General features: G+C 41.9%; 1 protein-coding gene across 1 annotated transcript in view; it reads left to right on the top strand.

Annotated features, from left to right (window-relative positions):
- The window catches only part of KCNK10 (potassium two pore domain channel subfamily K member 10), a 98,824-nt gene extending 76,069 nt beyond the window's left edge, over positions 1 to 22,755 (top strand). The window contains exons 5-7 of the mRNA XM_048854394.2: positions 10,450 to 10,636; positions 13,612 to 13,754; positions 16,174 to 22,755. Of these exons, the coding sequence (XP_048710351.1) occupies positions 10,450 to 10,636; positions 13,612 to 13,754; positions 16,174 to 16,797 (954 nt within the window). The 3' untranslated portion in view covers positions 16,798 to 22,755. The remainder of the gene's footprint in view (positions 1 to 10,449; positions 10,637 to 13,611; positions 13,755 to 16,173) is intronic.
- Positions 22,756 to 27,211: the final 4,456 nt, after the last annotated feature.

Here is a 27,211-nt window from a genome sequence, read left to right as displayed (position 1 = left end):
AATTTGCATTGGAGCAGGGAGAGGGAGGCTGTCCCAAGGAAATGGGAGGCAGCCTGAAAAGGACATGAAGTCAAGAGTGGGTAAAGTGAACGAAGGGAGCTGTCCAGAAGGATGAATATATTCACAGGGGGAATGATCCTAATTCCAAAGTACCCTGGAGACAGCAGGATAGTAAGCTGCTTGCAGTAACATGCTATTCAGGACAAATCAATGTGAAATCACACACCTAGGGAAGGAAGATAAACAGCATAGTTAAAAATTTGCAGAACATCTACCTGGAAATTGGAAAAGAAACCGCCAATCTAAGAGTGGTATGTGGTAGTAGTTACATTGTATGAACTCAGATTTATGTAAAACTAGAGACTGCATTACAAAGTCTTGGAATAGTGGTATCATTCCGTATACTTTAAAGTGTCATTTTCTCTAAAAAGTGACTGTAAAAATGGCACCATTTGGTCCTCTGTTGATTGTCTCTTGGTGATTTCTGGATCATATCTGTTCAGTTTGCAAAGGAAAATGAGTTCCTTCTAAGTGCCAGTCTTGCAACCTCAGCCTGGAGACTGAAAACCCACTTGGGTCCTTTCATCATCAAAAATAATGTTGTAGTAATAGTTGCTCTATAGGACCTAGGAGGAAAAAATAGTAAAAAGATATTTCAGTCCCTGAAGTGGGCAGACAAGACGCCGAATATATCGGCAGGCTCTGATCAGTTGAATGAGAACATGCCATTTTTTACATATTCCCTTTCCTCTGAACTTTAAGGCCATTGAAAATCAAGAGAGAAATACAGAGAAGGGCAATGCTGCAAAGGCTGGTGGAGATGGTACATAAGGAGTGAAGTCCCCTTAGTGAGAATGCCCTGTCTCCAGCCTTCTTGAGATTATACAAGGGTAGCAGTAGGTTGTTAATTTGGGTGTCTCAACTGCAGTGATATCACATGGGGAGAAAGGTGATCTCTAACATAACCAGCACTCAACCCATTTAAAGTAAAAATCAATATTTTTATTTGCTCATAGAAATTGATGCAGAAGCCAGTGCAGGTATCGATGTAATGTGATCCCAGCAAGAGAATCCTTTAAGAACTTGCATCCTAGAAATATCTCCTGTCCTCTCTCATCATTTTCTTCCTTCAATCTCTCTCAGATTAGTTTGTTTTGAATTCAAGTTGCAATCTTTCTCATTATCAGACACTAATTTATTATTTGAGTGTCTCACAAACACTTAACCTGCTTCCTCAAAGTTTGGAGGATTTATTGGGAAAGCAACAAAGAAAATGTTATTCCTCTTGAAAGTGCTCTCAGTTTATTTAAAACTGAAAGTAAAGGGATCTCCTTTTGCAGTTGGACTCCTCTGATAGTTTCACTACCACACCGTGCTGGGAAATGAAATACCATGCTGGGAAATAAAACTATGTGCCTCCTGCTGTTAGGGTCTAGCTTGCAAACACTGTTTATGGGGAAAAGTTCTTCTACTTGTTAGAATCCTTTGTGCACATCATTTCAGTTAAGAAAACCACTGAAGACCTCGAGAGCAGCTTGCATGGGGGTATCAGTTCACATATTACAGGAACCTAGGATTTGTCATCAGATCATTATTGGTCTGTCGGATCTGTTACCCTGCAATACCTGATGTTTCCTGGGGAAAAATTCCTATAATGCATCTGGGCACTTGTGCAATGCTGTGCATGAGGAGGGACTGGGCGAAATGCCTTCTTGATCCTGTGGTGATTAGCAGACACCCTCAGTGTGTGATGTAATTCCCATCATTGGTCTGTAAATGAATACTCTTTTTTTGGTGCAGGCTTTCATTAAGCACTTACTGTTCTTGCTTTCACTGCGTTCAGTGACGTCATGCATGTGATGTTACTTCTTTAATTCTCGTGATTCTGCCACATTGGTGTCTCCGTCTCCCCATCCTATTCTGAGGGTTAAAGAAATGTGTGCAGTGGTTCGAATGGTCACTACAGTCTTTTGTTGGTGTTTCCACCCATGATGGGAAGCTATTTCCAAGAGCCAGAACAACTGTTTACACAGTATGCAGTTGAGTTGCATTAAGCTGCATTCCATGTTTCACAAGTTGCTACACTACAGTATGTCACACGCAAAGTAACAGGCATAAAAACAACTGTGTATGTTTGAATGCTTGGTAACCCATTCTTGAACAGATACCTTTCCTAGCCTTCTGTAACAAGGCCCAAACACTGGGAATAGTAAAAAAGCCCTCACTCTCTTCTGGCTTTATTAACAACACAATATAATGTTTAACACAAGCTTTCTCCCCAAGGGAGGGTTTCTCCCCACAGGACTGCTCAGCCCCTACCCTAGATCAGTTTTTGAGAGAGCCACTCCCCTCATGTTATACCTAGCTCTTACAGCACTTTTCTTCACGACCCCCCTTTTGAAGATGGGGAGGCTGAAGCACAGAGAAATGAAGAGACATGTCCATGGTCACTCAGCAGGCCAGAGATAGAGCCAAGACTAGAAACCAGGCCTCCTGAATTGAAGTTTAAGTTCTCGCACCACTATGCCACACTAAGGTAATAAGCCAGCCGCGTTAGTGAGTCAGTAGGAGCTGCTTAACCTTTACCCAGCAGGTTCAACACCTGTTAACAGGACCAGGTGTTTCAGGAAACCATTGTTAGTCTGTTACATAGTTCTTATAAATTAAGAACCTACCTGACCTTTCACTCAAAAGTTGCAACAAACCTAAATGGAAATTAGATGTCACTGTTTTGCACCTTCTCACACCTCCTGGTGCTGGTTGGGACTGGATGCAGAAATGTTTCGAAGAGCATGAAAACAATTGTTCCCAGGGAACTTCTATGCTGTGTGGAGCTGAGTGAATTTTTTTAGGACAAAACATTTATTTGCCAAAAAAATATGAAGTTTTGGGTCCACAAACTATTCACGAATTTGCCAAATAGTTTCAGTCAATATTTTTTTGGGGTGTCTAGATTTAAAAGAGAACTTAGGTACCACTCACAAAACTGAAGAGGGGGTGGTGCTCCCCTTACATAATAGCCCAGTGATTGGAGGACACACCCAGGTTCAGCTACCCATGCTGTCTGAGTTAGGATAGGAACTTGAATGTGTGTGTCTCCTCTGTTGTAGGTGAGGGACCTAACCACTGGGCTATATGGCATTCTTGAGTGAGTCAGTCTCTCTCTGGCCCAATGAATACTTAAACGCACAGAGTGGAATGTCAACTGGAGAGATGGAGGCTCTCCCACCGCCCCGCAATGGTCTATAGCCCTATGGTTAGGGCACGCACCTACACTCAGGAAATGAAAGTTCAGATCCATACACCAAATCTGGCAAAGTGGGGGCTGAAATCCAGATCTCACACATGAAAGGTGAGTTCTTTTAGCTAGAGGATGGGGGCGGCACCACCCCCTTCACAGTTTTTTTGCATAGCCTTTCCAAATTTTCTTGACTTTTAATAAAAAAGTGGTGAGACATGCCCAAAATTGAAACAAAATGTTTCGTTTGACTTGAAACAAATGTTTGTATCAATTCAATCTGTAACATTTTTTTTTTCGGTTTAGCCAGCAAACAGAAAAAATCAGGTCTTTGCACAGCTCTCCCCCTGAGTTTACGTAAGCAGGAGTTTCTGTAGAACTTCAGTGGATCTCTCTTCTTGTGAGATTTCCCACTCAATTTTGCAGATTCTGTAAGTTAAAAAAAAATATCTGAACTTTTGGGTATTTGTACGACCCTAACCTGAAGTCTGAACCTTATGAGGCTTTTCCATCACTAATGTGTATTTGTCTTGTTTTTTTTAGCAATAATCCAACATGATGTACAATGCTGTAGTGGTTTAGACTGTGACTCACCTAACTGTAGCTTGATGTAAAAGCTGTGGTCCATTAGCCCCAAGAATCAGAACAGCACAGACCGCAGTGGAGTTCCTTGTAGGAAAATGACAATGCCAAGAAGGTTACTCGTGAGAAGAATGCAAATTATCAGTCATTTTGAGTTACTGCACTTTTGTAGCATTCCAAATGCTCAGTGAATTTGATACTATAATTTTTCATTGACTGTTAATGCTTATTCTGTTATGAGTTTCTTTAGAGGGTCAAAACAATTGCCACACCAAGCAAGGAACAAAATAAATCACGCATATAATTATTGGTAGAGATGGGCTGAAGATGAAAAATTTCAATCTAGATCCACATTTTGCAAACTCCAGCATTTGGGAGTGTTACATCATTGGCGCATTATAAAGATGGTGGCCATTTGCAAAATACAAATCCATATTCTGATTTCTAAATACCCACAAAGTTCAAAGAAGTTTGGTTCAGCCCTATAACTAATTCCTATATAAAATATAATGCTCATAGTTCTCTTAATGACAGTGTAATAACCGGCACTCAACACTGGAGTGCCTCTTGTTGGATTGATATGGAACTGCAGCTTTGTCTCTGCCTCAGTTTCCCCAGCTGGGCTCTCAGTAAGTTCAATGAGACTTACATACAGTAACTATGCACCTTCAGGGGTCTAATCTATTTAAATAAGCTTTCTCCTTCTGCCACAGGTCCCCAGGCTTCTCCACTGCCTGGAGCTCGGCAGTCTCTCCCCTGCTGACTCAGAGTATCTCCTAGGCCTCCCTGCCTGGAGAACTTTGTACTTTGTCTCCTCTGGAGTTTTTTCCTCTCTGTGTTCTGGGGGCTGTTCCTCACCCTGAGAGCCTTTGCTTACCAGAGAGACTCCAGCAGGAGTAGCTTCCTACCCAGCTCTCCTGAGGTGCTCACTCCACAGGAGCTTCCTCTCTCTTTTCTGGCTCCTGCCTGAGCACTTGTAACTCTTTATTAGGCCCATATGTTCCTTAACTAATAACTACCACCCAGTTAGCCATCCACAGGTGGATCTGGGGTGGCTTATTCTCCTCAGCAGAGCCTGTCACAGGGAGGTGGGGTGCCTGACAGCTCAGAGGGCCAGCCACCATGACCTATCTTTCTCCCCCTGAGCTGACGTGTACTCAAAGGCAGGCTCAACAAAAACTAACTCTTGATCATGTCCTGCAGCCAAGGGGGTACTTCCTGCCTTGCTGCCACAAGGAAGTCTACAAGACCCCTGGTGATCTTTGTATTCTTGTCATTGAAGTACGAAGAGCCCAAGAGTGGTGTTCCCCAGAGTCCTGTGTAGCTCAAGTGGTGAGCCAAATCCCTGATAGTCTTTGGCATGTCATAGTTCAGAACAACCTGTACTCCCTTAGAAGTCAAGCGGTCTGGCAATAATCAGAGGTCATCAATAGCACCGGGCTTTCATGGTTGGTAAGCCAGTATAAAGCTGTCTCGCGGTCTCTTCTAGAGTAGCTGCCCAGAATACACCCACACACATACCCTTCAGAGTTATGGGACTCCTTCATCCAGACTAGCGCCTTGTTAGCGTGTCAAATTACAGCTGACTGCAACAATCTTTTTTCCCCACAGTCTTCAGTAAAGGAACAATGAGAGCCCGTTTCTGATCCTCCTGTGGCCACATGTGTGTGTGATGTTATCAGTTGAAGAAGCACCTTTATGCCCCTCCCCTTGTGGGGTCATCTTTTCTTTAGGCTGAATTTCTGTTTAGCCTGACTCTAGTAATGGCTTTGTATTGCTGTTCCCAGGCCTCTGGGCGGGGAGATGACCCCTGTCTCTTCCCTCTTTATTTCAGATTCCTCTTGGTTGCATGGTTTTACAGCACTAATGTGGTGGCTTTTTCCTTCAGTGGGCCGAAGCCCCACCTCAAGTACCCAATCCTATGCAATGTGTACATTCACCATGAATAGTGCCCCCTCATGCCTGGAGGCAGCATTGCAGAAATCCAAGCTAAGTCACATACAAGTTCAAATGCGTTCTGGGGTAACAAAAGGTTAAACTGAAAGTCCATGACAAATGCTCAGACTAATAATCCTCCTGCCTCTCTCAGGCTCCCCTGAAGTCCTCTTCTTTCTGGACCCATGCAGAGCTTCTCCTATGTTAGTTCTCCCCAGCAGGATTCCCTTACTGCCTCCCTTCCCCTGGGATTCTGGCAGGGACTGCCTACAAGGAGCAGGAGGATCCATATCTCAGGCATCACCCATCGGAGCCTGCCCTGCTCCCTCTGGGTCTCTTCTATTTGCTGTTCCCCTTCCAGAATGCCAGCCTCAGGACTGTCTTCCTGGATGCCTGCCCCGTGTTCCAGGGGCTCACCATAGGAATTATCTCTACTCTGATGGCTCAGCTGTCTGGCCACAGCCAGCCCCAAACTGCTGGACCCTCCTCTGCAGTCTCTCCCCTCAGAGTGAATTCCCAGCTCTGTTTAAGTTGTCCTTCCTGACTTCCTGTAGGGGGCGGGAACTAATTATCAGTAAGCTGCCGTATTACCATTAGCTGGGGGCAAGGCTGAGCCCGGCCAGCCAGCCAGTGACAGTCAGACTGAAGGATCAAGTTCTGGTCTATTTTGGTGGTTTTCAAGATTTGGTCTGCTGAGCATTTTCTGGTGGCCCAGAGCGAGCTGGGTGGTCACATGGTGCTGGCTCTCCCTTGTTGCTTTCATTTGCTACACTGCATTAAAAGACAGGAAAAATATATTCAGTTCTTTCCAGTGTAAACTGTTGCTGAAGTTGTCAAAGGGGTGCTGTGCAATCATGAATGGAAAAAGAGGTTACCCATGCAGTTGCCAAAGGGACAGGACATGGGTCTACACAACTGTGAATAAGTAGGGAGGTATCCATGTGTGACTGTTGGTGCCTGGCGGGGCGCCACATTGAGATTGCTCAATCAGGGCAAACTGCAAAGAATGGGGCAGACAATCCTCCAAACTGGTGGTTATTCTAATAATTAGATTCACCATGCCAGCAACAAAACAGCTTACTGGTTACCCACAAGCCAAAAGCACAGCTCCCTTAAAGCAATCCAGCCTTGGGCAAATATGAGGATTACTGAAAATCTTGTTCATCATAACGTTCTACCAATCCCAAGGGATCAGACACATTACCTGCCAGGTCAATGAATATTTCAGATCTCACCCAAATACACGCATGCTTACAACCAATTCTATTAACTAAACTAAAAAATTATTAAAAAGAAAAGAGAGAGAGTATTGTGGTTAATAGGTCATTATACATACAAGTATGAATAAAGTTCTTAGGTCAGTTTCATAGTAGAGATGGTGAGCTGCTGAACTGCAAAAAGTTCTTTCCAGAATCAGTTCACCAAATAGGCAGTCCATATACAGAGTTTGTTCAAATTATTTTATGAGAGTTAGCAGGGTAATCCAGACTGGAGCTGGAGACCTCAGTCTTGCGACTCAAGCTTTCCCTGACCAAGCTTAAGCAGATCTGAGATAACAGGATCAGGGCCCTGGAGTTCTTTTATAGATCTCTGGCAGGCTATAAATAGCCTTTTGACAGCAGGTATTCCTTGGGTGAAGCATTATGGCTTTGAAATAAAGCCTCCTATTTCCTATGTATACACAGGTAACTAGTTGCATTTATCAGCATAAGGTAATTATCCATTAAGCAGTTCGTAGACAGTTTAGTACAAACTTCAAAGAGAAATATATACAATGGTATTACACTCAACATTCATCTAAATGTTAATATCCCCTTAATCTCTGAATCAATAGAATCTCTATTAATCTCTGAATCAATATAATATAGTAACAGACAAGAAATCGTCTGGTTACATTGTTAACCTCTAACAAGATAAAGGTAAACACAGACAAATACTATCACTATCTTCTTCTAATTCTAAGGAATGGCCTTAATTACCATTTATATACTTTTCTAATATGTCTTTAAAGGTTGAATTTGCATCATTTAGCTTGCTAGTTGCATAACCCATTCTGGCTCTGTGTCACACCATGAGACATACTCTGAAAAAAAATTGAGCCTGCCGGTCTACTTGTATACTGTATTCCACATATTATTGTCCAGCAAATAATGTAACGGGGGTATGGGGGGAGGGGATTTGCTTTTGTGCTATTTTTACTAGCTCTAAAAATGATGGGCCTGATTCATCACTGTCCTTGTATAAACATTTATGCTAATGCATAGTGAGTATACAATACTACTATTCCGGTCTGGTGGCATTTTACCCTTGCTTTGCCCTGGTGTAAATGGTGGAGCAGGGTAGTAGTGAATCAGGCCGGATGGCTCTCATCCAGTTGTGTGGTGCACATCATCTTTATATGAACGAATGGTCATTTTTCATTTCTCTTAAAAACCTTTGGGTGTGTTTATTGACCATGAAATTGAGGGACTTATAATGCTGGCTTGAACAAGCAGATGTCCCAAGTGTTTCCTGGTACTGATCTATAACTCCCCGCATCTTCCAGTTTTGGTCCTATCATAAGCAGAGACTGCATTGTCACTCACTTTGAAATGCATGCTGATGTGGACATATGGAGACTAGGGAGAGAAGCACCATACTTAAGTTTACTTTACTAATATTACATAGCTGTTCTAAAGCACTTTTTAGCCAAGGATCTCCAAGTAGTTTACAAACATTGCTCAAGCCTCAGAACCTTCAGTGTGAGGGAGGGAAGTGTTGTTATTCCCTTTTTATATCTGAGGAAACTAAGGCACAGAGCATTTAAGTGACTTGCCCAACTTGCAGTCACCAAGCTGGAAAATAAACCTTAAAGTCTTTTGCGTGGGGCAAGTTTGAATCAAAGTCTTCCAGGTTGAAAGGCTAGTGCTCAAATCCATTGCACCAGTTAACTTTCAGATGTTCCCCTTCTAGCCCATGCCATATCAGCTATACATCATACAAAACACTACAAAGTGGAATCCTGCAATTCTGGGTTTATCTCAGTGAGAAATAATTCCTGACGAAGTTATGTCAGATTTTAATGTTTTCAGAAAGCTCCTCAAAGCAAAATAATTCCTCAAAGGAAAAAAATAGAGAGTAAGTTTGAATACTCTTGCACTGTTTATCTGCCTGGTGCTTGAGTAATGATTTTTTTTCAGGTTTTGCATTGGATTAGTCATGTTCACTGTAATCTTTTTCTGTTGGCTCTCTGAAAACAGACAAAACATAAACACAAGTGTTCAGAAAAATAACCGAGGGGAAGAATAGCATATAATATCTATTTTAAAATGGCATTTATGAGACATAATGTATTTAGGCTACTACCTGGGTGTTGTCTGCTGTGTCTTATATTCAAGCAACCTTTCACAATTCAACTTTGCAGGCTCCAACTTTGCTGACTCCTTCCGAGAAGTGCAATAGTGCTGTGCCCTGGCTGGTTAGACTGGTAACTGTCCAGTTCAGTCCATAGCCTCTAGGGATATTATAAAGACAGTTTCTGAAACCTTATTTCCTTTCTAGATGATCTAATTTGAAATGAGATCTCAGTTCTGGGTTAAGGCACATAGTTTGGAGAACTAATTTGAAAACATGTAATATACAACTTGACCTCCACATTCCCTCTCCAGGATAAACACATGAAAATTTAAGTTGGAGTTTAAAATAATCTACAATAGACCAGTAGTTCCCAGATTTCTCGGGCTATTGTACCAAATTCTGAGTTCATTTATAGCATGGTAAATTTGGAACAATTGCACTGAAGTCAACAGAGTTAACTGTTGAGATAACTGAAATCAGACTCTTGACCCAGTGACCTCAACTTTATCAACCAGGGTTGAAAAAATTAATATTACATCACTGATGTAGTATTTAATTCACAGCTGCTAGAGTGTTCTTTCTCTCCCTGCTTCAAGGCTCAACAGAATAGTTTTACGCCAGTGCCCATGCAGTGTTGCCAGCTCTCACAATGTATCTAGTGTTTTATTTGGAGCCACATCTCTTGGAGTCAGGGGATTACATGAGAATTCCATCCTTCATTAAAAAAAATAGTGAGCTTCTAGTCCTTGTGGTTGTTGTGAAAATCTAGAAAATGTGACCTGAGTGCACCCTAAAGGCTCAGAAATCAAATTAAAAGACCCCCCTCAGAGTATTATTATTTAAAAATTTTGTGATTTTTTTAAGCCAATTTTATGATTTTTTTACACCTGACTCATGATTTCTGATTGCTTGGGCTTGACAATACTGGTATTGTGTGTGTGTGTGTGTGTGTGTGTGTGTGTGTGCGTGTGTATGTACTCCCCATTAATTTTTCTGAACCTGCAATGGATCCTGAGCTACTCCAAGTCACAATCTGATTTGCTCTGGGATGTGGAGCCCTCCAAGCTTCATGTAGGTTAGCACACATGCCACTGACTGGGAAATAGGCAGCAGCATTGCACTGGAGCCAAGCACCGAGGGTAGATGTTGTGGAGAGGTTCAGCCTAAAATAGCTCAGAAAAGGCAGAAGTACCAGCACCTGCAGCAGCAACAGTGCTTCGGGACCAGGCACAACAAGGATTGTTTTTAGGAGCTTGCTTACACGACCACTCCTGCAATATATGTTAAAATCAAGAACAGGGGGAAAACGTCCATAATCTATCAAAAATGTGTTGTCTCTTGTTGTTTCCCTTTTCTAGAAAAAACAAGTGAGTCAGACAAAGATCCGGGTGATCTCCACTATCCTCTTCATCCTGGCAGGGTGCATTGTCTTTGTGACCATCCCTGCAGTCATTTTCAAACAGATTGAAGGATGGACAGCTTTGGAGTCCATTTACTTTGTGGTCATCACTCTGACCACAGTTGGCTTTGGGGATTTTGTAGCAGGTAAGTAATCTGAGCATTGAAATGTCACCCTCAGTCTAGTGGCACCGGGTAGAAGTGCCTCGGCTCTGACACATTTTTTCTAAGGTGCACAGCAGGCTTTTAAAAACACGTTGAATTCCACTGAAAATGATTCTGAATGTCTTCATCTGTGTCACTGTGCAACTGACAAATAACAACATAGCAGTACAAGCTAATTTAAAATCCAGGTGCCTAGCCATCTGACGAGCGCAAGCTCTGAGCAGTGTAAGCAAAGTGAGTATCTTCTTCTTGGAACCTCTTACTGTCCTTTATCATGCTATGAATTATGCATGAATGAAATTAATTTCCTACTGAATTCAAGACATCTGAATTGTATTAGTGCCTTTTGCATCACACTGATAAAGGCCTTAATAGCTAAGGGGATGCACTGCTGAGACTTTCCCATTGGATGGCCATGTGGGAGCATCTGTGAGCTGTGCTGTCCAGTACAGCTGATAGCTGCTGTAACAGGAGCATAGCTTCCACTGCTTGAGCTGTAGCTTTCTAGGAGGCAGCTTGCAGGATTTTACTCTCTAATCTTGACAGAAATTTTGACACTGCAGCCATCCCATTAAGGAAAACTAACATTAGAAGTGAAATGGGACTAAGGGAATGTGCATTTGAGTGTCATGTGGATATGGTGTACTTTCTGGGATGAGTACAGTCCTAAACAGGTACCATATTCAGCCCCGTCAATTACCAGTAAAGGGGCTGTCCTGGGATTGGTGGTCACAGCAGCTTTGCTGAGGAAAAGGTGGTTAGAAACCGAGAGGCATCTGTTCTCCCATTAGTATGTGAATTCCATTCCCATTAATGTTTACTGGCTTTAACAAATGTGTTGAGATGAGGATGGATCCCTGTGTTGCAAAGAGATGTACTATGCAATTGTCCTGTTATTTCCCATTGCACCAATGAAATCTGAGTGAGTTAAAACAATTCAAATTCAACCAGTTGGTGACCAGTTTGCTTGCTAAAAGTTGTTCTTTTATAAACAGTCCCCTCACCCTCCCTTTCTTATTTTGGTAGGGAAGACATGAGTTATCTGTGCAGATGGGCCTGAATCAAACCCCAGATCTGAATACACCTGAACTGTGGGAAAATTCAGATCCAGATCTGAATTTTTTGACTTTGGTCCATTTCTAACTATTTGAATGTGAAGAATAATGGATAGAGGAATCCACTGATGGTTGGGTTTTTGTGGTATCATAAGAAATTTGGGTGTTTCACAATATTTTTCCTGGGTCTGTGGAACTTTCCCTTCCTAACTGTTTTTTTTAAAGAAATTTAATTCTAAAATATTAGCTCTTTAAATCTAAAAAAAAAATAAAAAAATTGTCTGACAGCTAAGATGGCCTGAAGAATAAAATCCATAATTTTTCAGCAGCCCACGGCTGGTGTTCTACTAGAGCCAAATGGAATGTAACCCAAAAGCCTCAAGGATGATCTCATAGGAGTGCTGGAGCAGGAGGCAGGAGATTTGCGGTTTATTTTGGTTCTGCCACAGATTTCCTGTGAGACTGTGAGGAAGACTCTTTAATCGCTCCCTTTCTCAGTTTCCTCATCTGTAAAATGGGGATAAAGATACACTCCTATGAGGTAAAGTAATAACAAGGGAACTGCACTGATTTATGCCATCTGAGAATTTGGTCCAGTGTCTCTGTAAACTGGAAAAAGGGTTTGCTGTTGCTGAACACAGTGGAAAATCTGATAGGCTGGGAAAAGTAGTGTGCCACTCCATTCATTGCCCAGCTATTTAGTCTGACAGACCACAGCGATCCACTTGATAGAAAGCTTCCACTGGGACATGTATGACCAGAGTGGCCTCATTGAACTATAGCAATGACAGCCCCCACCTCCCTCTGGTTCACAGTTCACATGGTGGAGGACTAGAAAGGCAAAGTGATTCAGAGTGTGTATGAAGAGAGATTAGAATCAAAACAATATTTGGGTCCCTGCCAGCACCTGAATGCCTGGGCTTTCAAAGGAGTATTCAATCACTGTGAGTACACTCATGCTCAGGCTGGGTAAAACTCATTGTAAGAGCTCATTAGAATGTATCAGATTGCAAACAGCCTGTAAAAGCTCAGGGGAAAAACATTCAATTGTAGCATGGGTTGTTAGTGGGGAAAAAATCCTGTGTTCTGTCTATGGCTATAAACATATAGATGTATAACACTGGAGTGCGTCTTCCTTAAATAAATTGAAATATGCTAATTATTGGCCAAAATGTAAAACAGGAAAATTAGATTCTCTATCTGGATTGAAACTGTTGAAGATAAAACAGAAAATATAACAAGTGAAGAGCCCAAATCCAAACTCTGGATCTAGATGGCCCTGAATAGTCAGAAGGGTCCCTCTTTCTAGACTGGATCAGGTCAAATCTGCAGATCCAAACAGGCCCCAGCTTTATGGAAGTTGAGCTCCTGATTCAAATATGATGTTTCAGGTTGGGCTCATGTGTAGAATTTAGTGAAATTTGCTTCAGATCAAAATATTTTCCATAATGTATATTCTACAGGGAGTGCTTTTACTTGTCTATCACTGTTTTAAATATAGTGTGTGGTATATCAGAAAACGATATTCTCTACCTGTATTAGGCTTAGTCTTTGAAAAGTTGTTTGTGCCCTTAAACAAGCATTAAAACTGAGGATCCAGTACCTTCCTCCACAATATTATTCAATGTAAAGAAAAAACTCACAGAATATTCTGACCAGCCACACAGCAGCAGAATATTAAACCATTTTAGGAAGGGTCTCAGTTTAGGAAGGGATTTGGAGATTTCAGCTGTTTCTCAGACCAGACAAACCTGTAGTCATTTTGTAGGACAGAAGGAAGCTGCTAATGAGAACCAGGAAATACTTTCATGAGTTTCCATGAATTGTAGAAGGCCTGGTGTTAAATATTTTTGCCATCTCATGGTTCCTACACATGAACAGAACCATGTATGCTTATTTCAGGGGGAAATACTGATATCCATTATCGGGAGTGGTACAAGCCCTTAGTCTGGTTTTGGATCCTCGTCGGCCTTGCCTACTTTGCTGCTGTCCTGAGTATGATTGGAGACTGGCTAAGAGTTCTATCCAAGAAGACAAAAGAAGAGGTATGACTGCTAGTTGATCAATCATTTATCACTTTATAAGAGAATTTTAAATGCCTGATCACTGCTAGCCAGGGAGGGAGGGTCCCTCATTTGAACTAATGCAAAATAATCCCTTTTATTTACCCTGTTGGCTGCTTCTTTTCAAGCCTCTTCCTTTTTTGTATTCTAGCGTGTGACTTAACAGCTCTGATCTCTTGATCCCTTAATGAGAGAGGGAGAAAAAAAGGAATTGACTGAATCAGACTCTATGTCGTTAGCATTATAGCCCTATAGAGATCGCATGATATTAGAATTTATAGCACTATCATTATGGGAAAAGAGAAGAGAGCCTCCACCACAAAATTAGAAATTGGCCGCAAAATCAGGATCCAGAATTTAATTTCCTCTCACTGGCAAAGGACTGGGGATTCATAGATTTTTTTTTTTAGGCATGACCATTATGATTGTCTAGTCTGGCCTCCTGTATAACACAGGCCAACATACTATTTCACCCAGTAATTCCTACATTAAGCCCAAAACTTCTGTTTGAGGTATAGCATATCTTTTATATTTGACCCCAGGATTTGGTTCAGCACATTATAAAGCAAGAGTCAAACTTTAATCTGGGGTGGATTTTGAACCGTCCTTCTCCCAAATTCAGGGATAGTGGTTCAGAGTCCGGGTTTGGGTTCAGGCCCATCTCTGCTAAAAACAAAGTAGCAATGTCAGAAAGATACTTTAAAAAAATGGAGGAAACTTTAGCCACTTTTGGCAAGAGCAGTTGGTATCCTAGTACCACTTGCCCTTGGTTAATTTCAACCAAATCACTGTCTTCCACAGTTCATGGGGAAGGGAAAACAATATACTAGTGACTCACTAATAATCAGGGTGGAAATTGAGGGTAGCTGCCTTGGTTCCAGCATTATGCTGTTAAGCATAATGTGATTAATTTCACCCCTTCTACACCCCAACAAATTCTACTTTGGCAGATTAGTTAGAGAATGCATAACCAACAAGTTGTTTGCCAAATTAGAACTGCTGTTCATTATCAAGAGTTATTTGTGAAGTCAGCTGAGTTACCTGAGGCCAAATGTGTCTCTGGTGCATCTCCAAGGATGTATCCAAAGTGAGATGCATCATGGAAGAATTTGGTTTGTGTTGGTGGGCTGATCAGATGTGATATCAGCTGAAATCTATTCTACTCTATTCAAGTGGGACCTTGGAAAAGGCCTGGATGGGCTGCAACATCAACTATTAATTTTTTTCTCTCTTTTTTCTGTGTCAGAAGAAATATTTGTACAACACAGTAGCTATGTGAGCTCCCTATTCCTAAGTCATTATTCTGCATTCATGTACCTGTAGCTAGAAACATAACATAACAATAAATCACTTAGGGACATTTGAATGGAACTGTATGGCTCCTTGAAGCACCCACAGAGAATTTCCCAAGTGTTTTCCATCCTCGTGCTTTGGGAAACAAACTGATCAGCTGCTGGCATTTGGAAGAAATTCCAACACTTTGGTATATAGTATTTGGGCAGTTCAAGTGAATTATGGAGATTTTTACACTTCCCATTAAAGACTGAAGCATTTGGTAATTTCTGAGATAGGATACCAGACTAGATGGACCATAAGTCTCTTGCAGTATTTAAAATAATTGAATAAGAATATAGATTTTACCTAAATTAATTACTGCAGGGTTCAATACAGAACCTTCAGTGGGATTGCACAGGTGTAATTGTGATCACAGTTTGGGAAATAGGTCTCTCTATATAATTATGTTTATTACTTCTCAGTTATTAAAGACCTCAAAGCCTCATTTGGAAAAATGCTTGGTTGCTGATGGTTCTTTGAGTTGCCTGTCTACCTGATGAGTGCACAGAGATTACCAATCAGTGGCTTTATTGTTTCCCTAATGAAGAAAGGATTGGTAAGAGTGTGAGAGTATCCTTCTAACATTCAAGCTGGACATAAAATGTCAACTGGTGGTAGCCAAATGAAAGAAGATAAACAACTTATCTATGTGGGATACAAGTTGTTAGCCAGTCTAGACTAAGGGCTTGTCTACACTGGCACTTTACAGCGCTGCAACTTTCTCGCTCAGGGGTGTGAAAAAACACTCCCCTGAGCGCAGCAAGTTTCAGGGCTGTAAAGCGCCAGCGTAGACTGTGCACCAGCCCTGGGAGCTACGGCCCTCGTGGATGCGGCAGTGCTTTAGTGTTGCCAGTGTAGACTAGCCCATAGTATGATTAAAGCTGAGCCTGTTGCTACCACTGCCAACTTTTGGGGAAGTTTGGAGCAGGCTCTGGCTCCAGATGTAGACTTTTCAGCTCTGACCAATCTCTAATTCTATGACATACAGTAAGAATGTGTGTTGTTATTCTATAGTGAGAATTTCTCTCTTTCCTTAGCATGTTTTTGTTTGTTTGTTTTTCGGAAGGTTGGTGAAATAAAAGCCCACGCGGCCGAATGGAAAGCTAACGTGACTGCTGAGTTCAGGGAAACCCGGAGGCGGCTCAGCGTGGAGATCCATGACAAGCTTCAGAGGGCAGCCACCATTCGGAGCATGGAACGTAGGCGCTTAGGGCTGGACCAGAGGGCCCACTCACTGGATATGCTCTCTCCAGAGAAACGCTCTGTCTTCGCTGCCTTGGAGACGGGACGCTTCAAGGCCTCATCTCAGGAAAGCATCAACAACAGACCTAACAACCTGCGCCTTAAAGGGACAGAACAGCTCAACAAGCATGGGCAGGGGTCATCTGAGGACAACATCATCAACAAGTTTGGCTCCTCGTCCAAGCTGACCAAAAGGAAAAACAAAGACCTGAAAAAGTGCATCCCCGAGGATGTGCGGAAAATTTATGAGACCTTCCGACACCTCTCCTTGGATGAAGAGAAGAAGGAAGAGGAGAATGAGAAGATGTGTAACTCAGAGAACTCTTCTAGCACAGCTATCCTGACCAATTGTATTCAGCAACACTTGGACCTGGAAAATGGAACCATCCCCACCGAAACCAAAGAAAGGGAACATGAAAACAAAACTTTACTTGAAGACAGAAATTAAATGTAAAAGATGCTTGACTTTAATTAACTTATGTTAGTGTTTTTATATGCATACATATATATATATTGAGACACGTGCCTTACACAGACTCCTTATTCAGTCTGAATTACATAGCATCGAAGAATATTTCACTGTGCCATAATGACTGAAGCTTGCTCTGCCAAAATGAATCAGAAACACAGCACTGGAGAATGGCAACAGAAAGCAACACATGGAGAACTTCAGCCTGTGTACAATTACAGTGGCAAAATGCAAAGGGAGAAACTTACCATGGCAATACAACTGGAGTGCTACCACCATGGCATAATGTTTGCAAAGGACAGCTATGTTAGAAGAACCCGTGGGAGGGTGAAGAAAGAGGCGGGAACTGTGTGTCTTTTAAATTGATCATGGCTTCACTGAGCCGCCCACTGGCGATTGAAAGAGGAGAAATGATTGGGATGAACTAGCAACTTTCAATCAGGCTGAGGTTACATTTTGGCACGTGATCCAAGCTAGATTTTTTTTTTTCATTTTAAAAATCAGATGCATTATCTTTCTAAACTCCAAAAGCATGTCCCTGGACTTGGAAGCCAGTTGGACATTGGTTGTGAAATCAAGGCAAACATATTGAAGGATGTAATTGCTTTTTTCATTTTAAAAAAAATACAAAAATATGAAAAAAAATTTCCTTTTCCTCAGAGGAAATATCTGACATAAACTCGCAAATACTTAATAAAAAGCAAGTTCAAACACTACATGGTTTAAAAGGGGGGGGAGGGAGATATATACAATGTTTTGCTTGACGCATCAAATAGTGGGCCAATTTTTAAAAAATTTTCTTGTTCACACTTTATATCACTGAAGGAAGTTCAGTTTTAATTCTGTAATACTACAAAGACTGAAAGAAAGCTATAGTCTTTGCATGATGTCAGCAACTGGCTGTTTTCTGTAGCTGAATTGGAATTTTAAAGAATAGACTTAAGAGCATTTACAATACTAAAATGAGGACCAGAGCAACCTTAGAATCTCAGGGCTGTATGTCCCTTTTGGTGGGTTAGGGTTTAGACAGGAGCTGGTCATACCCTCCAAAAACAAACAAAAAAACAAACAAACAAAAAATACCCCAAACAAAACAAAACAAAAAAAGAAAATAACCAACAAAAAACTAAAAAAACAGAAGATGATAAAATACGATGGAAATATTTTAAGTGCTTATAGCTTTAAGTGCCATTAACACCATCTTACTTTGTAACTTTTAAAATAAGTATTTTGATTAATTTATTTGATTTCTTTCCCTTTCAGTTTATTTTCTTTGTTCGATATTCACTTTCTCAAGTCACTTTTCTCAATAGACTCTGAACACAACTCTGTGTGTTTTGAGACAAACAATGAAACACAAGCAAACTGTGAGAGTTTTGTATCTGTTGCTGTGACTGGATGTGCGAATATGAGAAGCACAAATGTCCCCAGACTTCAAAGTGAACATTAAGAGAAAAGACTGTGAAATAATTCTTGGGAATTGCAAACAACACTAAGGCCTGGTGCATTCAGTGTGTATGTGAGGCACTGCTTGCCATTACAAATGAGAGGTTTTTGCATGCTGGAAATGAGACATACATAATTGCACAACGTATCCTTCCCAAACCCCCCTCTTCACAAAATCCTCAAATTGCCCTTCATGCAAAGTACTCTAATTCTAACAGCATTCCTTGTAGGCTGCCAAAGTAAATGTGGTGTTAGGCTCCAGGCACATTTTGAGTCTTGCTGGCTATTCATACAACCAAGCACTTCCCAGTCATACAGGCAAAGATTTTCAAAAGTGTGTGCCAATAACTGTCTGCACAAAAATGCAAACATAATTTTTGTTTGCATTTTCTGAGATATCACATGCAAATAGACACTCAAACATTTGACTGGTCATTTGCATACACAGTTACCATGGCTGTGAATACATACATGGTAATTGCACATGAAAATGATTAGTGTGCATATTAGCATATGCAGTTATGTGTGCACAATTTGCAACACTGAGCTAAAAGTCACTGCTGCAGGAGGCAAAAGGAACTCTGAGTATGTCCTTTCCCTACAGATTCACAGCACCTGAAAAACTGTGTTCTAACTCAATTTGGTTATGAAAACCAGCTGTCCTAGAATTAAGGATGAAACATCACTGGTTGAGAAACTGCAGTAATTTCAGACTGGTTTAGCCCAATAAGATCAAGTAAAAATTGGATTTTGCTTAGTCCCCGATGAATCTGTTAAGATACAGGCCTAGATTCTGGCTTGTGTGGAGGAGCCTTGCTCTGTAGCCTTTCTCTGAAGCCGGAGGCCTCAGGAAGCACTGTGGCTGCTTCAGCTGGAATTCCTCCTGGAGGCTCCAATGGTACACATATCAGAGCAGCATCTTTGCCACCCTTTGAATGGGTGCAGTGTGCACTCCTTTCCCTGACAGATCAGTGCTGAAGTGATAGGGCCATGGCCATGCTCAAATCCCAGACCTCCTCGCTACAGGGAGCAGGGTCTAGCCAAGGAATGCAAGTGCTTTTGCCCTCCTCCCACTCTTGTGGACACATGTGGGAGCTGAACTGAATGTGGGCCATAATCAGGATTCTGACATTCACAATGCCACTTGCAAACAAATCCCTTGTTATCTCATTCTGAAATAAGTCGTATCATATTTTGTTAGCTATGTAGGTCCCAAATAGCTGAATCACACAGGACTCTGTATCTGGACTACTAATGTTTATGTTTTTCAGATCTGGGGTTTTATGGAGTTAGGAACTAGCTGCAAAAGTCAGATCTGGGTTTGGATTCCAGACAAGGTTAAGGGACGTTCAGATCTGGATCCTTGTCTAATTAAAGTGCTGTCTGAAAAGTCTATATTGCACTTTATTTGTTCACTTTGCTGGAACTGAAGGAGGATTCCAAAAGCATAGAGTACAGATGTAGCAATTCATCTTGCTTAGCAAGTGTAAAAAGACAGTAACATCCCCAGTCTGATCTCTCCCCTAAACCACATAGTACGAGCTGTAGAAAAGCTTCCTGCATAGCTTCCCTGCAAATAAGAAATAAGAGTTAGTCCTACAAAGTGCATTTACACTGTGCAGGGTCAGGGAAAGTCAATGTCAGATCAGCCATTCTTTCGAGTACTGCCCTCCTCTTTTCCATGTGGTCAGGCAAACCGACAGTTTGGAGAAAGTCTGGAATGTACCTCAGCATAAACGCTTTAAATGAATGGAGGCAGTGTTTATTGGCCAAATTCAGACCTGGCATAAGCAGGCACAGCACTATTGAGAGAGAAGACTGGAGGGTCTAAAATGTATATTGCCTCTTTGATTCCACGAGCCTTTGTGTTTACTGTTCACGTTCTAACAGTGTCCATGTCTCCCCTCAGTTGCTGCGTAGCCAAGCTATACATAATTCCCCAACTGACATTTCATTAGGGACTGTCTTGGACATCTACAGGTTTTGAATGTTTTTGATCCAGGGACAAAGGGTGATCCAAGCTAAACTCCCAGTGAGATACTAAGCAGAACGCTGGATGACCTTTCACATGAAAGACATCGCCTCAAAAAATAGAGAACTCCATTCCCCACCCCTGTATTTGTGAAACTTGCTGAGAAAGCTGCCAGTCTTGTCTCTTAATAGGGATCCTCTCATCTGATTGCTTTCATGGTCAGGCATTGCACATTAAATAGTTTAATGTAGATTATTTGGATGATATGGTAGAGAGGGTGGCAGTGACTACACAGAAAGCCAGACTGACATTTCTAATCAGCTAATCTGATGTCATAAAGTCCTAATTCACCTCTTCTTTTTTAAAGCACATCCCCTGTATGCAGCAGTTTGGGAAACTCTCTCAGTTGAAGCCTTGACTAGAAGCATGGCTAAAATCCCTGTTCTCTTGTTTTCATAACTATATAAAAGCTTTTAATGTCATTTCGGTGGAGTTGTTGCACTATTCTTGAATGTTTTAATGAAATATGGGCTGAACCAAACCCAAACCCATACCTTCAGGTTGCTGGTTCCCAGCAGCTTTCCCAGGTTTGGAAGAGCAAAGGAGTGATTTAAATCCACTTTGCTCCTTGCTGCTATACTGAGCACACCATGGCTAGACATGAGAATCTGGCCTTAAACTACTAAGGAAATTGATTGTTTTTAGCCACAGCCCCCAAATCCAGGAAGCCGAACCAATTGCATATTTTCCTACATATTCTAGCCCGCTCTGCTCCAGTTTAAATTCACTCTTGTGCAGGAGGGTTCTGATGTTTCCCCCTGGAGATCCTTCTGAGACACTAATCATTGTTAGTATATTACAAGCACCTGGATTGCCAGGTGGCTCCATTCTATTCCATCCCTGGCAGTATTTGCATGAGCATCTGGCTGTTTCGAGAAAGGGTTTTAACTTCATCCATGTGAGATTCTCCGTGGGGTTAATTCACACTTTCACAGATTATATGGGTTATTAGAAATAATACCTATAAATAAATGGTCATGATGATTTATGTTCATTTAATCCCATCTTGGGTGTTAGGGTGACATTATAAATCACTTGATCTTGTGCTGTCTCGGTCTATGATGTCTCCAGAAACTCTTGGTGGAGTTATGTGCTTGTTAAATCAGTGCAGCCCCTCCCTTGTTTTATAGGAGTATTGCTAAGTCAGGAGGAATCTTGCTCATGTCCATTTCTTACCCAACACCATCAATAAAATGTGGGCTGGAGCTGGAGCTTTCTGGGAGCAGCAGGGTCTTCCCTAAACCAGTGGATGTAAAGGAAATGAAAAGTAGGGCTGTGTATTTGGGTTATGACAAACCCTGAGAAACCTTTCTCTGAATTTGTGTTTTTGTATACATTGTTTATGTGCTTTTTTGCTTCCAGGGCCCATTGATGGCACCAAAATAACATGAGATCTGCTTCCCAGGCTTTTTCCATCATCCAGGAAGAAAAATACCATGTAAAGACCAGAGTTTGCATTATTTAGCATATTATCCTGGAGAAACAACAGTGCCTCAGTGATGTACTTTCCAGGAACACGCATGCCAGGATGTCACTTGGAGACTGGTTAATTCTCAGGATTTTGGGAGAGTCACTAGAGGTCTGTTGTGGCTTTGGACCTGCTATTTTTAAAACTCACCTGTGAGGTATCATGCACACTTAATGGTATGGCATATCAGTAATAAATACAGCTCTGTAAGTGGGTCCTGAGGCAATAAAATACCCAGAGCAAAAAGGAAACACACATAGAAATCAACAGAGCTACCTGAAATGCAAAGATATTCCCCTAGTCCACAGCATGCAACTAAATAAAGAGGGAAAAGATCTTAGGCCCAGATCCTCATAGGTATTTAGGCGCCTAACTTCCATTGATTTCAATAGGAGTTAGGCACCTACATACCTTTGAGGATCTGAGCCTTAGTATCTTTCTACTCTCTTGTTCTCACTGTATTTCAATGATATGATACAACCACATAATCATGCTGGCAAATGTTGCATCATATTATGGAAATCAGGTATTATCAAGGTGCCAGTGCTAATGTCAAGCTGGAATAATGTTAAAGGAGTAGAGACATAGTATAGCTGAGCTGGATCACGCTGGATCAAATAAGTCACATTAATCACAGGTCCCATTCACACTGCTTGTGGGCACTCGCGAACAACGTGTCTTTTAAACGGTTGCAAATAAAACCCTGTGTGCACACACTTCGTACTAAAACATCTATGCAGCTTTTGTACGAAACTTAAATGGTGATGTCCCTTACCGAATGTAGTTTCACTTTAAATCTCTGTACTGTCCCATGGCAGTATGCAGGTCACATATCGGCCTAGTGTTCTCAGTCTGAAATATAGATGCTTCTTATTTAGCAGAAAAAGGACATCATTCTAGCAGGTGCCTGACTAGACAACTGGGCTTTGGCTTTCCACTTGGAGCTCCTGAAGGGTAAATCACTAACAGGTTACCATCAATTTGTGGGTATGTGAGAGAGAATATTTTTGTCTCCAGAATCTATTCTGCCCATACACATTTCCTCCTCATAAGAGCTGTGTGCTTGAAGAGAAAAGCTTAATGGTGCCTCACTTGATATGCAAACCAAATGTACCAGCCTTCAGTCTATCCCTTAGCTATTTCACAGATCCCAGAGAAACAAAGTATATTATCAGCTATTATTAGAAATGGGCCGGGTTGGCTCCTAGATTGGAACTGCCTCACAGTTTGAGTGGGTTCAGATCCAGTGTCCCAATTTGGACTTTGTGATTGATCTGGGCTCAAATTGCAAAATTCAGATTCAGATGTAGGTTTGGACTGAATTTTGCCAATATTCCAAAGGCGTTTCAGTCTGATGTTCTGGATTGGTGGACTGAGCCAAGAAGGTCTGATTTGGAGTTCTGAGATCTGGATTTGATAGTGACTTCCTTAGATTTTTGGGGGTATCTGCATGTGGGATTTGGATCCACTTTGTCTCTTTCTGGCCCATTTCAGATTATAGTAATAATTATTAATTAAGTACACTTGCAGAGATAGTCTACCTGTTTGCTTTTTCTCTCTCTTTCTGTAAGATTTCATGGTGCTTAGAAAGGCATTTTCAAAAAAGGGAGGAGTTCATAAATGTCATTAGCCAGGGTACCAAGCGGAATGTGCTTGTACCGTCTCAATAAGTTTTGCTGCTATTGTTTTTATTTTATGATGTAATGTTTTTCAATGATGGAAAAAAATTGCAACAAAGACCTTCTGGAGGCTACAAACACTTTTCCTGTTGTTCTTTCTTTCTCACTTGTTCAAACTAGATCCTGGAAAAGACAAAGGTGCTGCGGTTAGGGCACTGATCTTCCTTTTGCATACAGCTATGGAAATCAATGTGTAACTGAAATTATCAGCATCACCCACTTTGCATTTTCATGTATGCTCCAGTTATATTTACTCTTTGTTTGTCAGAGTAATACATATAGCGGTAGTAATGGGAGAGTATGATATGAAGAAGGAGGAATAGCACAAACCTCCTCACATGATGGAAACACACTAGGTCAGTGCTTTGTAGGGGAACCCCTAAAATAACAAGATTATGCATGGTTCTACATGTGACATGTATGGGAGCAATCAATAGGTAAAGGAGCCAAAGATCAGAAATTTTTAGGGATTAGTGATATGCTTTCCAGGAAAGTATGTACCAGGATATCACGTGGGGACTGGCTAAGTCCCAGAATTTGGGGAGAGTCATCTGTATTGTATTAGTTTAGATGGAATAACTGTGCCAAAGGTGTTAACATAACCCAGTCACTGTCCAACATTCAACAGTGTTAAACAAGGTCTGGGGTTAGATATACAGAGACATCAGCCTGCTTAATACCATCACAAACACATTAGAAAATTCAGGCCATAGGCTTGAATTTTATTATTTGAAACACACAAAAAGAAAAGAACACTGAAATTGAAATTGATTGTTTATTCAAAATAAACAATCAAAAGCTATCAAACTCCTTTTGGAGACAGTGAATACTGGTTAAAGTCTGTTATTCAGTCAAGCAATCCTTCTTAGTCGGGGAGAAAGGGTTAGTTTTATTTGATCAATTCTGCATTGACAGTGATAGTCACTTTCCTGCCTTAGAATAAACAGATAGACACTGAAAGAAAAGAAGAGATAGGACAGTAAAGGTACGGGAAATACAGCTTTTGTTGATGTTCTCAGGGATATAGTGCAGCTGGTCAGTCACGGATGGATGTATTGGGCTGGCAGGTTGGCCACAACATCTGTTGCTTTAGACCCAGGTTCACCTCCCTAGTCAGAGATATCATCTGGTTGGTCTGATCAAGGCCTTCTCAGGCTGAGTAGAGCTGGATGGACTGTTTCGTCTCACCATGCAGTATACTTGATTTCAGGATCAGGCGAAAAGCTTAGAGAAAGAGAGACATAGGCCAGGAGGAAGATAAGGGGAAGAAAGGAGCACACAAGGGAGGGGGAAGGCAGAGCAGCATCTCACATCTCAGACTGGGATCCTGGGTGATGCAGGGATGATGGTCAAAGGTCTGTCTTCAAAGTGTTGTGTCATGGCAACAATTGTTCCACTGCAGCTGTGGTGATGGTAAAAGTTCTTGTTGTGTTCTCCCCCAAAGTCTCTTTTTAAGGACCACAAATAGGCAATGGGTGGAATCGTCCATCCTCTCATTATTTTGTCCACCAAATAGGCCTAATTTCAGACAATTTTGGTTCCTTGATTTCCGCTCTTCTGCTCCTCTTGTTTACCAGGCATAATCTTAATAGGCCCTTTCTGTTTAAATTAGTTCAGTCTTTCTGTCTCCTTCTCACATCTTTTCTTAAACAGTTTTATATGACAGATCATTGTGATAATTCATAACCTTTATCCACTTTTCACTAGCTAAGCTTACAATTAGGATAAATATGTAGGTCCAGTTATCACAACAGGTCATGATGGCCGATAAGAGGGAAAGTTGCTCCCTCCTGGGAAGCAGAGTAAAGGTTAGGACTTGCAGTGAATCCTGATTTGCTTCTTTGCCTCCTGCTGGGTGTTGCCTCATTTTCCCCAGCCTGCCTGTGATCCGTTTTCCCTTGCTGCTACATTCTGCCTCCTTTGGGCTGAGAAGCAGAAGCAGAGGCTAGTTGTTCCTGGCATGCAGTCCAGCCCCTTTCATGCAGGCAGGGTGTGTGAGGCATTTCCTGGCGCTCGCAGAGGGTTGGGACCTGGGAAGAGTTGGTGGAGTCATTTTTCCTGGAAAATGGAGAAACTAAGAACAGCGAAGCGTGGTAACATTGAGACACCTCTATGCCCTTTTGGGACCTCAGTGCAGGGTGCTCACAACACAATGTTCTCTAAAGCAGGACTGGCTCGGCATGGTTTGATGTTTTATACAATGTCTGCTGTCCTTGAAACAAACAGTTACAATGTGGCAAACCAATGGAAATTCCATTGGAAAAAAATGAATAATAGAACTGGGATACCAAAATGGAGCACAACATGAAGGAGGAGCCCACACAGACTTCATTGCCTGACCAGGTAGGTGCCAACGCGTGGTCCAAAAAGAACTTAAATATTTCCTCAAATTTCATGTCATTTCCACAGAGGCTTCTGTAGCTTTTCCCCTCCCATATTGGTTCCCTGTCTTATTTTCCTGTCCTTTTGGCACCCCAGATCTGAGTCCTCATATTCTCCTGCTTCCTTGATGTTGTTCTTTCCTTTGGTGATATTCCCAAATCTCCTTTGGAAAAACATAATGTCCTTGTTGAACTGAATCTTAACTTGGCTAAGATAGACATGTGGGACTGGGCTGTTGCACTCCTCTTAATGGACCTGTATTCTCAGCTATCATTTCCTTTCAGCCACTGTGTAGCCTCCAGGAAGAATGAATAAAGGATATTGGGGTTTTGCTGAGTCCCAGAACACCTGGGGCCTAATCTTTGTCTGGTGTAAAGTTCTGTAGCTCCATTGATTTAATTGGAACTAAGGAAGATGAGGATCTGGTCTGCAATATCTATTCTGTTAAATTGAGTGGCAATTTGCAAAACACATTAATTGCTATGGATCTAAATCCTGCAATCATTTTTCCTATGGGAGTTTCACACGAATCAGAACTACAGAATTTGCCCCAGAAAAAGAACAGTGTCAAATGGGCCAATTGTTTGTTTCTACCTTTACCTATGAATTAGAATGTTTCTGTATAACTCTTGGTGGGAGGTGGGGTTGTTCAGTTCCGGCTCTATGACTAAAATATGAAAAGATGAGAATCCTAGGGCTGTTGCATCTACATGGGAATTTTTAAAGCCCACTGAAAAGTGACTATGATGGGGTGGCCCGCTGCTGGAGGCCTTGTCGCTCTGCCTCACCCTGCCTCAGAAAAAAGCAGAGGAGAAATCCTCCAGGCAGCTTAGAGTGGCTGCCGGGAGTAGCCAATCAGAGGGGCTGCTGGAGAGACCAATCAGGGGCCAGAAGGACCACATAAAAGGAAGCAGCAGATGTAGAGTAGTCATTTGCTGCCTACAGATTGAAGATGGAGGACCAGGTGCCTGGAAGACCAGCAGGACTGTGGATCGCTCTCTACAGGCCATGGAAAGGCTGCTGAGTATAGGGTGCTTGTGGGCTGGAAGAGCAGCAGGACCATGGACAGGTCAGAGCAGGCAGGCTGAAGGCCAGGGCACTGAGCCCAGAACCTAGCCAGGCTAGATGATGGTACTGTGATGGGTCCTGCTGGTTTGGTTGAAGACTGAGCCCAGAGAGGGCTGCTGAAAAGATCCAACTGAGGATGCCAAGATGGGCCCCTGTTGCGCTGTTAAAAAAGGCAGTGCCTCTGGGGAGGAAGCCTTGGTGCTATGGCCCCATACCATGGCAGTGAGGAAGAACTAGAGAATGTAGAGAACTGCGGGGGGAGGGTGCAGTGTTTGTGACCTGACCAGAAAGGAGGTGCCTGTGAGAGGTGGGTGCTGA

Source organism: Caretta caretta, chromosome 6 (assembly GCF_965140235.1).
Source record: "Caretta caretta isolate rCarCar2 chromosome 6, rCarCar1.hap1, whole genome shotgun sequence".
Classification (NCBI taxonomy): Eukaryota; Metazoa; Chordata; order Testudines; family Cheloniidae; genus Caretta; species Caretta caretta.
This window is presented reverse-complemented; position numbering and strand designations above follow the sequence as displayed.